The 14500-nt window shown below is 44.8% G+C and overlaps 1 protein-coding gene and 1 pseudogene across 1 annotated transcript in view; one reads left to right on the forward strand and one right to left on the reverse strand.

The window, feature by feature from the left end:
- The window catches only part of WDFY1 (WD repeat and FYVE domain containing 1), a 53593-nt gene extending 44742 nt beyond the window's left edge, over nucleotides 1-8851 (reverse strand). Inside the window, exon 1 of the mRNA XM_055573600.1 lies at nucleotides 8658-8851. Coding sequence (XP_055429575.1) covers nucleotides 8658-8794 — 137 coding nt within the window. The 5' untranslated portion in view covers nucleotides 8795-8851. The remainder of the gene's footprint in view (nucleotides 1-8657) is intronic.
- A 4827-nt stretch (nucleotides 8852-13678) lies between these two features.
- On the forward strand, nucleotides 13679-13777 carry LOC129648046 (uncharacterized; annotated as a pseudogene).
- The last annotated feature ends 723 nt before the right edge of the window (nucleotides 13778-14500 follow it).

Genomic DNA, 14500 nt, shown 5'->3' on the forward strand with positions numbered 1-14500 from the left:
CGGCTCTTTCAAAAAGCTCTCCAAAAAACACCCTAATCATCCCCAAATAGCTAACTCAAAGCAATTTAATCATCTTTAAATTGTAAACTGATATGCAGGGCTTATTCATTGAATTGGCTTAAAAGAATACAGAATATAGCATGTGTTACAAATTAAGCCCCAAGCCTGACTTTTTTTAAACTTGGAAAAAATAGTAAGTTTGGGGAAATCTGATTTTCCAGTCGCTCTTAGGATTGCTGATGCTATTTTATACCTTGGTAAATGACCAAACATTTGTGTTACCTATGTCAAAGGATGTGTTTTCCTAGTCTGACAGTATCTCCAGGGTTACAGATAAAAATGCATAATTCTGATAGCCCGAGTAATTTCTACTGATGTAACACTAAAATGTTGGCCTAAAAGGGAGAGAAGGAAAGGATATGGTACAATGTTGTTTCAGTGGCTTCAGTTGTGTCTGACTCTTTTGTGACCCTATGGACTGTAGTCCACTAGGCTTCTCTATCCATGGGATTTCCCAGGCAAGAATACTGGAATGGGCTGCCATTTCCTCCTCCAAGGGATCTTCCCTCCCCAGCAATCCAACTCAGGTCTCCAGTATTGTCAGCTGGGTTCCTTAACAATGAGCCGCCAGGGAAGTCCTAATGGTACTATCTGCTTTTATCAAATAAACAGCAGTTTCCTTCCAGCCAAGTCTCTTGAACTCTGCCCTATTCATTACTATGGCAGAAAGCAGCCTTCCTCTTTGAATAACAATGGGGGAAAACACTAGATTTTTACTTAATTAACTAAACTGAAAGGAAGGCAACTTGCCTCTTTTGAATAAAGGAAAATCAGATTGGCTTAGAAAATTTACATTTCCATCCCCTTCTACAGTCTAGGGAAGGAATCCTGTCCATGACGATGGTGACCCTCAGACTGCTGATTCTGTCACCAGCGGACTTTTACCCAGGGGCAAAGGGCATGTGCACCTTTGCCAGCCCCTAAATTAGAATAATGGCTCCACAAGCCGGGTGGCTGGGTCTTCCACCTGAGAAGATGTTTTCTTTCTGACTTGAGGAACCATTCCTGTTGCTATGTTTCCACTGTCAGCCTCAAAATTATCTTTTGTGACCTCTGTGCCACCCAGGAGGGTAAAAGCTATTTTACCCTGTGAGCCAGTGTGAGGGTAAAAACTATTACAACCGCTGAGGAGCAGGAGGAGAGGATGGAGTCAGTCCAGGTAGGGTCCATGCAACATTAACTTCCAAATTAAAAAAAAAAAAAACAAAAACGTTCCAAACTCTTCATAGCCTTGAAGTCTTGAAACACAAGGGCAAACAAACTTAAAAGAAAAACAGTTGGAGATAGTGAGGCTGTTTTGCAATTCTGGTCCATGCTTCTTCCAGATTTATTTACTGAGGATTTTCTCAAATTAACATTTGAGCGACTTCCCTGGGGGTCCAGAGGTTAAGATTCTGAGCTCCCGATGCAGAGGGCCTGGGTCTGATCTCTGGTCAGGGAACTAGATGCCACACACCTCAACCAAGAGTTTGCATGCTGCCACTAAGACCCAGCACAGCCAAATAATTAAATATGGGAAAAAAATAAAACAAAACCAAAACCAAACTACCATTTGAGAGACCACTGACCTCCTGCTTTCCTTCTGGGAGTCTGGGATTTCGGCACGTGTGAGGCAGAGGCTGCCTTCAGGAACATCCCCCAGTGAGAGCCTGGGTATCTTGAGCCTCTAACCAGCTTGGAGGTAGCCAGTGTGAGTATTTCAAACGTGTGGGATGACTCCGGGCTGGGGGAATGGAACTTCTCCTGAGAGTCTCTACAGGGCCAGGACTCCTGGAAGCTCAGGCTTGGTTTCCTCTGGACTTCACCCCATACCTTTCCCTTCATCGATTTTGTTCCCTGTCCTCCCACTGAAATACAGTGCAGCCGTGAGGATGACCACTCAATGGCAGTCCTCGTGAATCAAAGAACCTGGCAGTGGTCTGGGGGCTCCCTTACACAGCAAGCAGGGCAAGGACTTTTATAAGTGAAAACATGTGACTGACATGACTTGCAAGCGATCAAATATGGAAATGCTGAAAAGGCACGGCTCAAAGACAGTTATTAAGGTCTGTAAGGAACCCCCAAAGTGGAAGTTCTCAGTTTATACACAAAACCAGAATGTTAACTGCTGTATTTTTGTTGTCTCGCAGTGCCTAAAAATACTCTTTCATTTGCGTTACAAAATAAAGTGAAGAAGTGAGAAGTCAGAAGCCTGGGCAGGAAAGCATCTATTGCTCTGAAACTGTTCTATTCAGGCAGGAAAAATTTCACATTATTTACACACACACATATATACCAGGGGCTTCCTATGTGGCTCAGTGGTAAAGAATACACCTGCAATGCAGGAGACGCCAGAGCGGCTTTGATCCCTGGGTCAGGAAGATCCTCGGAGGACGAGGTGGCAACCCACTGGAGCATTCTTGCCTAGAGAATCCCATGGACAGAGGAGCCTGGCCGGCTAAAGTTCATAGGGTCGCAGAGAGTCAGACAAACTGAGCACGCACGCACACGCATAGTCAAAAGTCACCGTAAGCAAAGACATGTTTAGCTTCTGATGAGATTAAAGCAATTAAGTGCAAAATAAATGGGAATTAAAATAATAATAGCCAACACACATGAAGTATCTTCTCTGTGCCAGGAACAGTTCAAAGTGTTTTACACGTGAATTCATCTAATTCCCACAATTAGGAGGCTGGAGCCTTTATTATCTCCATTTTACAGATGACAGAACTACAACACTGGGAGAAAAAAGTAAACTGCCCAAGGTCACATGGCTAGGATTCAAACTCAGGCATTCAAGATTCAGAATCTGTTCTAAACTATGCTATAAAAGAAAATGATCTTAACAATGAAAACCCACTCCTAACGACACAGCAATAGATGCTTTCCTGCCCAGGCTTCCAACTTCTCACTTCTTCACTTTATCTTGTAACACAAATGAAAGTCTATTTTTAGGCACTGCAAGACAACAAAAATACAGCAGTTAACATTCTGGTTTTCTGTATAAACTGAAAACTTCCAGCTACACCAGGATTCCTCCCAAGGATAACACTTAAAAATCAAGTTGTTTGTTTATTTAGCACTGTTTCTATGAGAACAGCTACTAAATATACAGTTTTCCTTCAAACCATCTTAATATGCCTAGAAATGTCTAAAAGGAAACAAAAAAATAAACAGCTAATGTTTATTAGGGGGAAATGTTTATTGAGGGGGGGAAGGAAGATGCTACCAAAAATATTTTAAAAGTTGGTCTTCTGTGATCTCTATTGCTTACCAGCCTAAGTGCAACATCCTAAAATATCTTAAAATACACGCAATCTCTCTTTGTTTGACTTAGGCCAGACAAAACAATTTCTTGCAGAAATCAACCTTGACCTTTAGGCCCCTGAAATAGTAGTATCAGCAGGCATCTCTCCAAACTCTATTTTTCAAAATTGAAGATAGCTAGCCCACAGCCTTAACTTACTGGTAAGACTTTTAGTAAGATTTTTACCTTTAAAAAAATGCTATCTATCCTTTTCAACCAACTGTCTAAATTTTTGGTGCAACTCCAAGAAGTTCAGAAAGCAAACGTGTCTGGGGGATCATTTCCGATTGCCTCACAACATTTCAGTTCTGTCCTGAAAGTACAGTCTCATTTTCTGTTTCTCCGACCAGGAAAATGACTGCTGCAGTTAAATTGTGAAACGTAATACTGAGGTTATTACTTTTATTTTTACAGTTTCCTGACTAGAAAGACAGTCATACTCCACTGACTCAAGAATATCTTTTTTTACTTTACCAATGTATCGTTTTTCTACGCTGCATGCTCAGATATTCTAGTTCCAACGTGTGACTGAAAACTAAAATTTAAAAATACTAAGGTTTCATGAAAAACGAAGCTTAAACAAAGGAATTTGTGTGGGTGTGCTTAGTCATTCAGATGTGTCGCTCTTTGCGACCCCATGGACTGTAGCTCACCAAGCTCCTCTGTCCATGGGATTTCCCAGGCAATAATACAGGAGTGGGTTGCGATTTCCTCCTCAGGGGATCTTCCTGACCCAGGGATTGAACCCACATCTCCTGCGTTGGCAGGCAGATTCTTTTATCACTGAGCCACCTGGGAAGCCCCAACAAAATACAGATGAATCCGTGTGAAAGAGCAGCACCATTCTCTGTTAACCCTTCAGGGCACAGTAATCCCTGAAGGTTTCTGATTAGACCCCTAAACTTGCTGCCCAAACCATTAGCAGTGACTCCAGGTCCCATGGAATTAAGCTGAATCCTCCATATTAGTTTATTACTCCTTGGGGGAATTCTCTGTATTTAGCACTACCAGATATAGTTCGGTTTTACTAGGAAATAGATGGGTATATGTAAATGGCTCCAGGCAAATATATCCCATAAACTGATGAAAAAAAAAAAGACGACAAGGTATAAACAGTATTCTTTCCCAGTGCCTCTCCACAGACAAGCACGATGAATAATTCTCTTTTGCATAAAGCAATGGCCCTCCAAGTGTGACCAGCAGCATCAGCATGGACATCACTGGGAACCTGACAGAAAGGCAAACACTGGGGCCCAGCCCCAGACTTACTGAACCAGGATCTTTGTGCTTTAACAAGATCCCTCTCCATGTGACCCTGATGCACATGCAAGCTCTGAGAACCACCATCTAGGCAAATCGGACAAACAAGTACGTTAAGCCCAGACGAGGGTTTCTCCAACTCGGCATTAATGACATTTGGAGCTGGCCAATCCTTTTCATTGAGGGACTGTCCTGTGTGTTACAGGATGTTACATCCTCTACCCACTAGATTCCAGGAGTACCCTCCCCCAGTTATGACAACCAAAATATCTCCAGATATTGCCAAATGTCCCTCCCCCAGGAAGCGGGGGGGAGGGCAAAAGGCAGAATCCTAGCATTTCACACTTGTTGCTGGAGTCATCAACCACTGACACTGCCTCAACTCAGGTTCTCCAAACGTGTAGGAACTAGGTGCACGGCAGAAAGAACCTGGGCCTCAGAGTCAGACCTGGGTTCAAATCTCATTCCCATCATTTACTGGCAACGTGACCTCGGGTATTAATAGTTACTTCAGTGCCCCTTGCACCCCAGTTTTCTAAATGGCCAAATGTTCATTACAATAAGACACCTACACTACATGTTCCATAAAACTCCCAGTAGGACCCGCAATGAAATGCACTGATATCTCTGCAGTAAAACAAATGAATATTCATGCCACATGGGATAAATACAGATTACAAATACTCTCATCTATGGAGGTCAAGTTTTAGCACCAATGAGTTTTCAGGCCTAACTCACAAAAACAAACAAACAAAAACACCTCTGACTTTTACAATACCTTGAATTTTGGAACTGTTGATAAGAGAAAGTGATTGAAACCATCTCACCGGGAGATGTGAGGACTGGATGCAGTCACATACATTGGTCCAATTCTCTACTGAAAGAGGGAGGGGACTTTTAAAGGTTAACTATTGCTATTTTTAAAGTACAAATTCTGGGGGACTTCCCTGGTGGTCCAGTGGCCAAGACGCCATACTCCCAGTACAGCGGGCCTGGGTTGGATCCCCGGTCAGGAGCTACATCCCACATGCCGCAATTAAAAAGAACTCATGCTACAGAGGCTTTCCAGGTGGTGCAGTGGTTAAGAATCCACCTGCCAATGCAGGAGAAGAAAGAGATGCAGGTTAGATCCCTAGGTCAAGAAGATTCCTTGGAGGAGGAAATGGCAACCCACTCCAATTTTCTTACCTGGACAATCCCAGGGACAAAGGGGCCAGGCGGGCTACAGTCCATGGGGTCACAAAGAGTCGGACATGACAGAGTGACCAAGCACACACATGATGCAACTAAGACCTCCGGTGCCAAGTAAATGAATAAATATTTTGAAAAAAAGAAAGATTTCAAGTATACATTCTGACGGTATCATTTGCTTGCTTTAAACTCTTTGATGGTCTCCCACTGCTCACAAACCGAAGTCCAAATCTTAACAGTGGCACACAAGGCAGATCCTTCTATAACTGGACACTGGGCCTTCCAGGTCTCAGTACACTTTCCGCTCTGGGCATCTAGAAATAACCATGGTTCTGTACCGCCTGTGATTCCCTCCTGTCCTTTCCCTCTGCCTGGACCAGGGTCACAGAGACCACTCCTTTCACCAGTGATATCTCTTCCAGGCTTTTCTTGAAACCCAGCGCTCACCCAAGGACCCTCCTTCCCCTGTGTCTCCCCAGCACCCCAGGGAGTGGAGAGCACAGGGCCATCTCTTCACCACACCATCCAGCCTTTTGGGAATATCAATTTCAGCGTGTTTTCTACCCACAGATCTAAGATGGGCCTGCCACACAGTAAGTGCCCAATAAATGCTTGTTTGATGATAAATGGTGGTCAGTGTTCTGTTTCCTGGCTGGTTCTAAAAGGTCCGGGGCTATAAAATCATGAATCAGAAGTTATATAAGGGCAAGTGCTGTGACTTTTGCTCCTTGTTCTGTCCAGGGCCTGGCACTCAATAAGGAGATTATTTCTAAATCTATAAATGAGTGAATAAACAAACGATTGAAGAATATGACACAGACTTATGACAATGTGAAAACAAACCACCATATCCAACAACAAAAAAACCTCATAGCCATGTGCTTTCATAAATCTCAGAAAGTGCAGAACCTGTTTCAACCAGTGTCCTGCCTCCCAGGAAGTTCCATGGGCCTGAAACACAAATTAAAAACCCAAGGCCCCAATCCCACCTGGTCCAGTCCTCTGCCAGGACCCTGCTGTACCCCCATGAAAGTGTTTCCTGGAACACTTCAGTCCCAGAGCAGCTAAGTAATCACTTTCCATAAAACACTGATCAACACTGCTCCTGGCCAGTAATCGCAAATACTCAGCAATTTACCCAACACACATGAGTCATGACTAAAATATTTTACTGAACAAAGACAGCTAACTTGTATAAAGTGATGTCTCCATCTATGTTCATATCATGCAAATATCATTATTGTGTCCTTTGTCTTTTTTTTTAAACAGTTCCCTCTTCTCCCCGAGAAGGACAGGAGACTTAGCAACTGAACAAGAACAATCTCTCCCTGCGGCTCAGGCACCCCCGCTGTCTCCCACTCCTTCCTGGTGACACACCCACATCCAGGTTTAACCAATCACTCTCCACCTCGTTGGCGGTCAGTGACTGGTAAATTGCCTGCTCACAACAAACTCACTCAAAGGCAAAATACAAAGGTCAAACAGGCGCTGGGGGCTTCAGGTTTCCTCTTATCAGTGGGAGCAGGCCCTCAAAACTACCGACTTCAAAAACTAGACGACAAAAGGCTGTACCGTGCCTCCCACTTTAACAAAACAGCACAACCTTCCTTCTTCCAGAAAGACTTTCCACTTTTGCAATATCACCGTTTAAGAACACTCACTGCAGCAAGGAAACAGTTTCTCTCAAAAACATCAGTCATTTCCTCCAAATTCCCACAGTAAAGCCACTAACCTTTGAAAGTTTTAAGGGTTTACAAAACGCTCAAGTTACAACACAAATAATCTCTCTCCCATCCAATCACAAAACCCTAGAAAGACCAGAGAGCTGGAGTGGGGAATCTTGGGGTGCATTTCTGGCGTCACCAGAATCTCTGCCTTTCTACGAACCTGTTTCCTCTTGGGGAGGATGAGAAAATCGCATAGGATCAGTGTTTCCCAAAGTATGATAGGCAAGACGCCCTGTTAACAAGATATGATAGGCAAGACGCCCTGTTAACAAGACAAGAGCTGACTTTAGGTGCACAGAGATTAACGTTTTAGCCATCCATTTTTTATGGAAAGGGATAACTGGTTTTCCATTAACAGTGGAAATATCAAATTTCTTTAAAAATAAAAGCATTTTTATTATTCTTAGAGTCTTAAGTGAGTCACTTCGGGGGGGTCGGGGGGGGGGGGGGGGGACCTTGTTTTGTAAGTAACAATTCAAGTGGTTCTAACAGCTGTGGAAAAGTAACTGATCTAGAGACCTGGTGAGCGCCAAAGAGAGGTGTAAACCCCAGCGTAGAGCAGAAGAGTGCTGAAGCGCCGGGAGGTTTGTTTCAAGAAAAGGATCCCTGGCACCCGGTCCCGCGGGAACCGGAGGCCAGTCCTGGCTACCAGAGAAGGCGACTTGGAACGGACCGCGGAGGGGACGCTTCCAGCTCTAGGCAAAGGAGAGGTGGGGCGTAGGGGGGGAGGGTGTGCGGGGGTCCCGGGCTCGAAGGGTATACCATGGGGGGTCTCGGACCGGAGGGGCGCGGCGGAGATGCGGGTCTCTGGCTGGGGGAACGCAATGGCCGGGGGTTGGGACAGGTGTCCCTGACCGGGAGGTGCGAAGCACAGACTGGGGTCTGGGACCAGAGAAGCGCGGCGGCGGGTCAAGACTAGAGGACCCCACAGGCGGGAACTCGAGGGAGGGGGTCCCGGCGACCAAGAAGGGCTGGCGGGGGGCGACGGGCCGTGGGACCCGGTGACCGTGGACGCCCCCACGCGGAGAGGGCCAAGGCTGGCGACTCCCACGGCCCCCACACTCGGGAGCCGGTGGAATCCGGGCCGCCCTCGTCGCGCCTCGGCCCCGCCGCGCACCAGCCGCCGGCCCTACCTGTCCTCGCTGGCCGTGATCACTCCGTCCTCCTTGGGGATAAGCAGCGCGGCCGTGACGGCGTCCTGGTGCCCCTCGATCTTGCTCAGCAGCACCGGGCGGCTGCTCTGCGGCCTGGAGTGGATCTCGGCCGCCATGTTCGAGCGGCGGCGGCGGTCTCCGCGACGGGCGGCCCATCAGCTGACTGCGGGCGGGCGGGCGGGCGGGCGGGGACCAGTTGGGTTTCGCTCCGGCTCCCCCGGCCGCGTGGGTGCCGCGCCGCCGTAAGCTCCCGAGTGCGTCCGCCGCCTACCATATTGGCTGAGGAAGCCGCGCAGCCAAAAAAATTACGTGGCCAGGAAAGGCCTGTAAAGGGCTCGCCTGAGAAGTGGGGGAGGTTACAAAGTTCGAAAAGGAAACTCATGGACCCAGGAATGGATTGAGCAGTTGGCGGTGAAAAGGAATTGTCCCTCAAACTAGAACCTATCGAAAATAACAATACTATACTGTATCCATTCTAAGAAGCCTTTGTTTGGACCACACCTCCATTCCAGACATGTTAAAGTGCGAAAAATAAGAATGCAATTTAGGATCTTTGAAAGGCACTCATTGAGCGGTAACTGTATACCAAGCACGATCCTAAAATCTTTATTGGGTTCAGTCAGTTCAGTCGCTCAGTCGTGTATGACTCTTTGCAACCCCATGGACTGCAGCACGCCAGCCTTCTCTGTCCATCACCAACTCCCGGAGATTGCTCAAACTCATGTATCAAGTCAGTGATGCCATCCAACCACCTCATCCTCTGTCGTCCCCTTCTCCTGCCTTCAATCTTTCCCAACATCAGGGTCTTTTCCAATGAGGCAGCTTTTTTGCATCAGGTGTCCAAAGTATTGGAGCTTCAGCATCAGTCTTTCCAATGAATATTCATGATGGATTTCCTTTAGGATTGACTGGTTTGATCTTGCAGTTCAAGGGACTCTCAAGAGTCTCCTCCAACACCACAGTTTAAAAGCATTAATTCTTTGTCCTCAGCTTTCTTTATAGTCCAGCTCTCACATCCATACATGACTACTGGAAAAACCATAGCTTTTTTACATGGGTTATCTTCATCAGGATAACAATTTAAGAGGTGAAGAGGTAAGTGCTCTCGCAGTCTCACTTTGGAAATTACAAAACTGAACCATGGAGAAGTTGAATCACTTGTTTAAGGTCACAAAGCTATGAGAAAGAGAAAAGCAGCCTTTCATTTCTAGGAGTTGGCCTGGTACTGTCAGCCAGACTTGGGTGTTGCTAGGAGCTGGCTGGGTGCTCACAGTTAGTATCTGTGGAGCATAAATGTTGCTGAACCAAATTTGGATTTGTTAGCCCCAAGCACAGCAAAGCTACTGCCACCACACTGCAGTGAAGGAAAGTCAGAGTTAATTTGCAGGGTGGCTTCCCTGATGGCTCAAACACTGAAGAATCTACCTGCAACACAGGAGACCCAGGTTTGATCTCTGGGTAGGGAAGATTCCCCTGGAAAAGGGAATGGCTACCCACTCCAGGATTCTTGCCTGGAGAATTCCATGGACAGAGGAGCCTGGTAGGCTACACAGTATGTGGGGTCACAAAAGAAAACACCAAAACAAAAAACATGACTAAGCAGCTATGGAAGAGAAGCAAGGAGAACAGGCAGCTCATGCTCAAAAGAGGCAATTCCCAGAATGGCTTTCAGTGAAGGTTTTAAAGGCAACATATGGGGTAAGGGTTGGGACTCATGACTTTCTTCTGGTTGCTTGGTGGTGATTGGCTATGATTAGAAATCTGAATCATCAACCTTCTGGTTTCCACTTGTCTAGGGTACTGGTACTTTTGGTCAGCCTGTAGTCACCATTCTCCACCTGAGTGGAGCGGGTCTTAGTTTCTGCAAAACAACTCAAAGATATGCATCAGATTGCTAGACTCTCCCTTGAGGAGGAACAAGGACTGTTATCACTGAACTATTGTTTAAGCTATTATTACTTTTCTTGATGACTGCTTTTCCTTTGTTTCTGTGTTCCCTCACTCTCCTAATTAGTAACTACTCTTTGGAACTCAGGAAAGGTCAGTGACTTGAGCCTTTTTCTGTAAACAAAAAACTGTGGTCCCCCGTTTTCTTTAATACTTCTCTCTCCAACTATATTAGTAGTCATTTATTAGAGTATTTCTCTCAATTAATAAAATACTGCTAAAATAACAGTTCCCTGTGCTTTCTTCAATTTATTTGAATGATATTCCATGAATTTTCAATATTTCACATGCAGTGTAACACAAAGCCCAATCACAATCCCCTCTCACCTCTTCTGAGAGAACTTGCTTCACCCAGAAATACATCAGCTTGTTTTACCATATGTGTCATATCCCTCTTTTCTTCTCTCCCTCCCCATAGGGAACCCTTTTACAAACTGGAATGAACCATTCAGATTCTTCTTCTTAATAGGTTAAGCTAAGAGATCTGAACTGAGTTGTATGACCTGTCAAAGAAAAATGAGAGCTGGACAGTAGTTAATACATTCTATTTAGGAACTATTCCCCTAAAAATAGAGGAAAAGAGACACCAGCATAGAACTGGGCTCAGTTTCCAATACAGCATGGACAAGTGGCGATTTTTAAACTGTGGTGTTGGAGAAGACTCTTGAGGGTCCCTTGGACTGCAAGGAGATCAAACTAGTCAATCCTAAAGGAAATCAATCCTGAATATACATTGGAAGGACTGCTGCTGAAGCTCCAATAATTTGGCCACCTGATGCGAAGAACTGACTTATTAGAAAAGACCCTGATGCTGGGAAAGGTTGAAGGCAGGAAGAAAAGAGGACGACAGAGGCTGAGATGGTTGGATGGCATCACCGACTGGATGGACATGACTTTGAGCAAGCTCCAGGAGTTGGTGATGGACAGGGAAACCTGGCCTGCTGTAGTCCATGGGGTCGCAAAGAGTTGGATATAACTGAGAGACTGAACTGAACTGAAGTGGGGATTTAAAGCCAAGGAGTAGGGTAGAGGTCAGTGGCTAGAAAAGCACTAGGAGGAAACATCAGGGGTACTAAGGGATTCTGTCTAACCTAAGTTGACAGAATTCTTACAAAAGGCAGGCCAGGGTGATCAGACGTAACTGGAGGATAGTAAGGTTTATGAATTTGATAAGATATCAAGGATTGTCAGACATTGGGTGGGGGGAGCCTCTCTAAACTGACTTAACTTTATTGCTGAAACTGTGACGCAGGCCTGTCAATGGGGCAGACTGGAGCCTGAGGTGGAAGCCTTGTTGAGAAGAGGGCTTAGAGAAGCTAGACTGAAGTTTGGTCAAGGAGAATCTTTGCCAGATCCTAACACTGGAGATTCTTGAGCTAAGTTGTAGCATGCTTTGGGATGGTTTTGGTCACTACCTCCTATACATTGTTATGAACCAGTTTTCAGGGAGGTGAATGTAGGTGAGATGTGTCCAGGAAGAAAGGAAGGAAGAAGATTGATTACAGTGGAGGCTAACTACAATAACCTGGGAGAGGGATAGGCTAGCCATCAGGTAGCTCCTATGGAAATAAACTGAAAGAAGACTTGCCACCTGGACAAAAGAGGGTATTTGTGGAAATGGGAACAACTGAAGACATAGCAGTCCAACCTGGGTGACTATGGGGGATGCCATTAACAAGTAGAGAGATCACAGAAAGAGGTACTCTTTCAATATCCACATATTTTGTGGGCAGTTCAAAACTTGAGGATTTCGTCTTCTTTTGTGACTTAATATTAAGTTAAAAAAATAAATTAACAGTTTGGTAAGAAAGCAATATTCGTTGGAAGGACTGATGCTGAAACTGAAGCTTCAATACTTTGGCCACCTTATGTGAAGAACCGACTCATTGGAAAAGACCCTGATGCTGGGAAAGATTGAAGGCAGGAGGGGAAGGGGATGACAGAAGATGAGATGGTTGGATGGCATTTCCTACTCGATGGACATGATTTTAAGCAAACTCCAGGAGACGATGAAGGACTGGGAAGCCTGATGTGCTGCAGTCCATGAGGAGGCAAAGAGTTGGATCTGATTGAGTGACTGAACAACAAAGAAAGTGATATAATGATATTGCTAAAGAGTGAAAGATAAAGAAAAAAAATGACATAAATCCACTGTTCCCATTTTGACCCATTTCTCCCATCCTCCTCCCCCTTTTGCTGTAAAACAGTTTGTACTTAGATTGTTTTTAAATAAAAATGTTTATTTTGGATTCAATAATCTCTTAGTCTAGGGCTCCTAAAAGGAAGGCTTCTGGAGACATGCCAGGTAAATATTTGTCCATAAACAGCTGCTATATTCATGGTCTTGAACTCTTTAAGACTACGCCTTGATAAGAAGTATTTTCTTTTTGAGAATTTAAGAGTTTTCTTTAAACATGAAACAGCTTGTTTTACTTTAATTAGGACAGAAGGAACAAGAGCAACTGACAAGATGAAGAAACTTCTTCCAGAAATTTCTGGACCCCAAAGCCCATGAAGCTCTGTACACTCAAGAGTAATTAATATCCAGGTAGGAAATAAAAAGGTCAAATTATCAGAGATCAAATTGTCAACATCCGTTGGATCATCGAAAAAGCAAGAGAATTCCAGAAAAACATCTGCTTCACTGACAACGCTAAAGACTTTGACTGTTTGGATCACAACAAACTTTGGAAAATTCTTAAAGAGATGGGAATACCAGACCACCTGACCTGCCTCCTGAGAAATCTGTATGCACGTCAAGAAGCAACAGTTAGAACTGGACATGGAACAACAGTCTGGTTCCAAATTGGGAAAGAAGTACGTCAAGACTGTATCTTGTCACCTTGCTTATTTAACTTACATGCAGAGTACATCATTTGAAATGCCAGGCTGGATGAAGCACAAGCTAGAATCAAGATTGCAGGGAGAAATATCAATAACCTCAGATATGCAGATGACACCACCCTAATGCCAGAAAGTGAAGAGGAACTAAAGAGCCTCTTGATGAAAGTGAAAGAGGAGAGCAAAAAAACCGCTTAAAACACAACATTCCAGTTCACGTCAGCACATATGCTAAAACTGGAACGATACAGAGGTTAGCATGGCCCCTACGCAAGGATGATATGCAAATTCGTGAAGCATTCCATATTTTAAAAAAAACAACTCAACATTCAAAAAGCAGATCATGGCATCCTGCCCCATCACTTCATGGCAAACAGATGGGGAAAAAATGAAAACAGTGGCAGATCTTCTTTTTCTTGGGCTCCAAAATCACTGTGGATAGTGACTAAAGCCATTAAATGAAAAGACACTTGCTCCTTGGAAGAAAAGCTATGACCAACTAGACAGCATATTAAAAAGCAGAGACGTTAATTTGCCGACAAAGGTCCGTCTAGTCAAAGCTATAGTTTTTCCAGTAGTCATGTACGGATGTGAGAGTTGGACCAGAAAGAAGACTGGATGTTGAAGAATTGATGCTTTTGAACTGTGGTGTTGGAACCAAGAGTCCTCAGAGTCCCTTGGACTGCAAGGAGATTCAACCAGTCAATCCTACAAAAAAATCAACCCTGAATATTCACTGGAACGACTGATGCTTTAACTGAAGCTTCAATACTTTGGCCACCTGATGCAAATAACTGACTCATTGGAAAAGACCCTGATGCTGGGAAAGATTGAAGGCAGGAGAAGGGGACGACAAAGGATGAGATGGTTCGTTGGCAAAGAGCCAGACACGAATGGACTGAACTGAGGGAAAACAACAACAACAAAACAAGCAAGCAAGCAAACAAACAACAACAAAACTCCAACGTTTGCGCATGCCCACTAAAACACCCCCACTGGCCCCCCCATCCACCGGGCGCTGGCTCAGCCCCCGC

Source organism: Bubalus kerabau, chromosome 3 (genome assembly GCF_029407905.1).
Source record: "Bubalus kerabau isolate K-KA32 ecotype Philippines breed swamp buffalo chromosome 3, PCC_UOA_SB_1v2, whole genome shotgun sequence".
Lineage (NCBI taxonomy): Eukaryota > Metazoa > Chordata > Mammalia > Artiodactyla > Bovidae > Bubalus > Bubalus kerabau.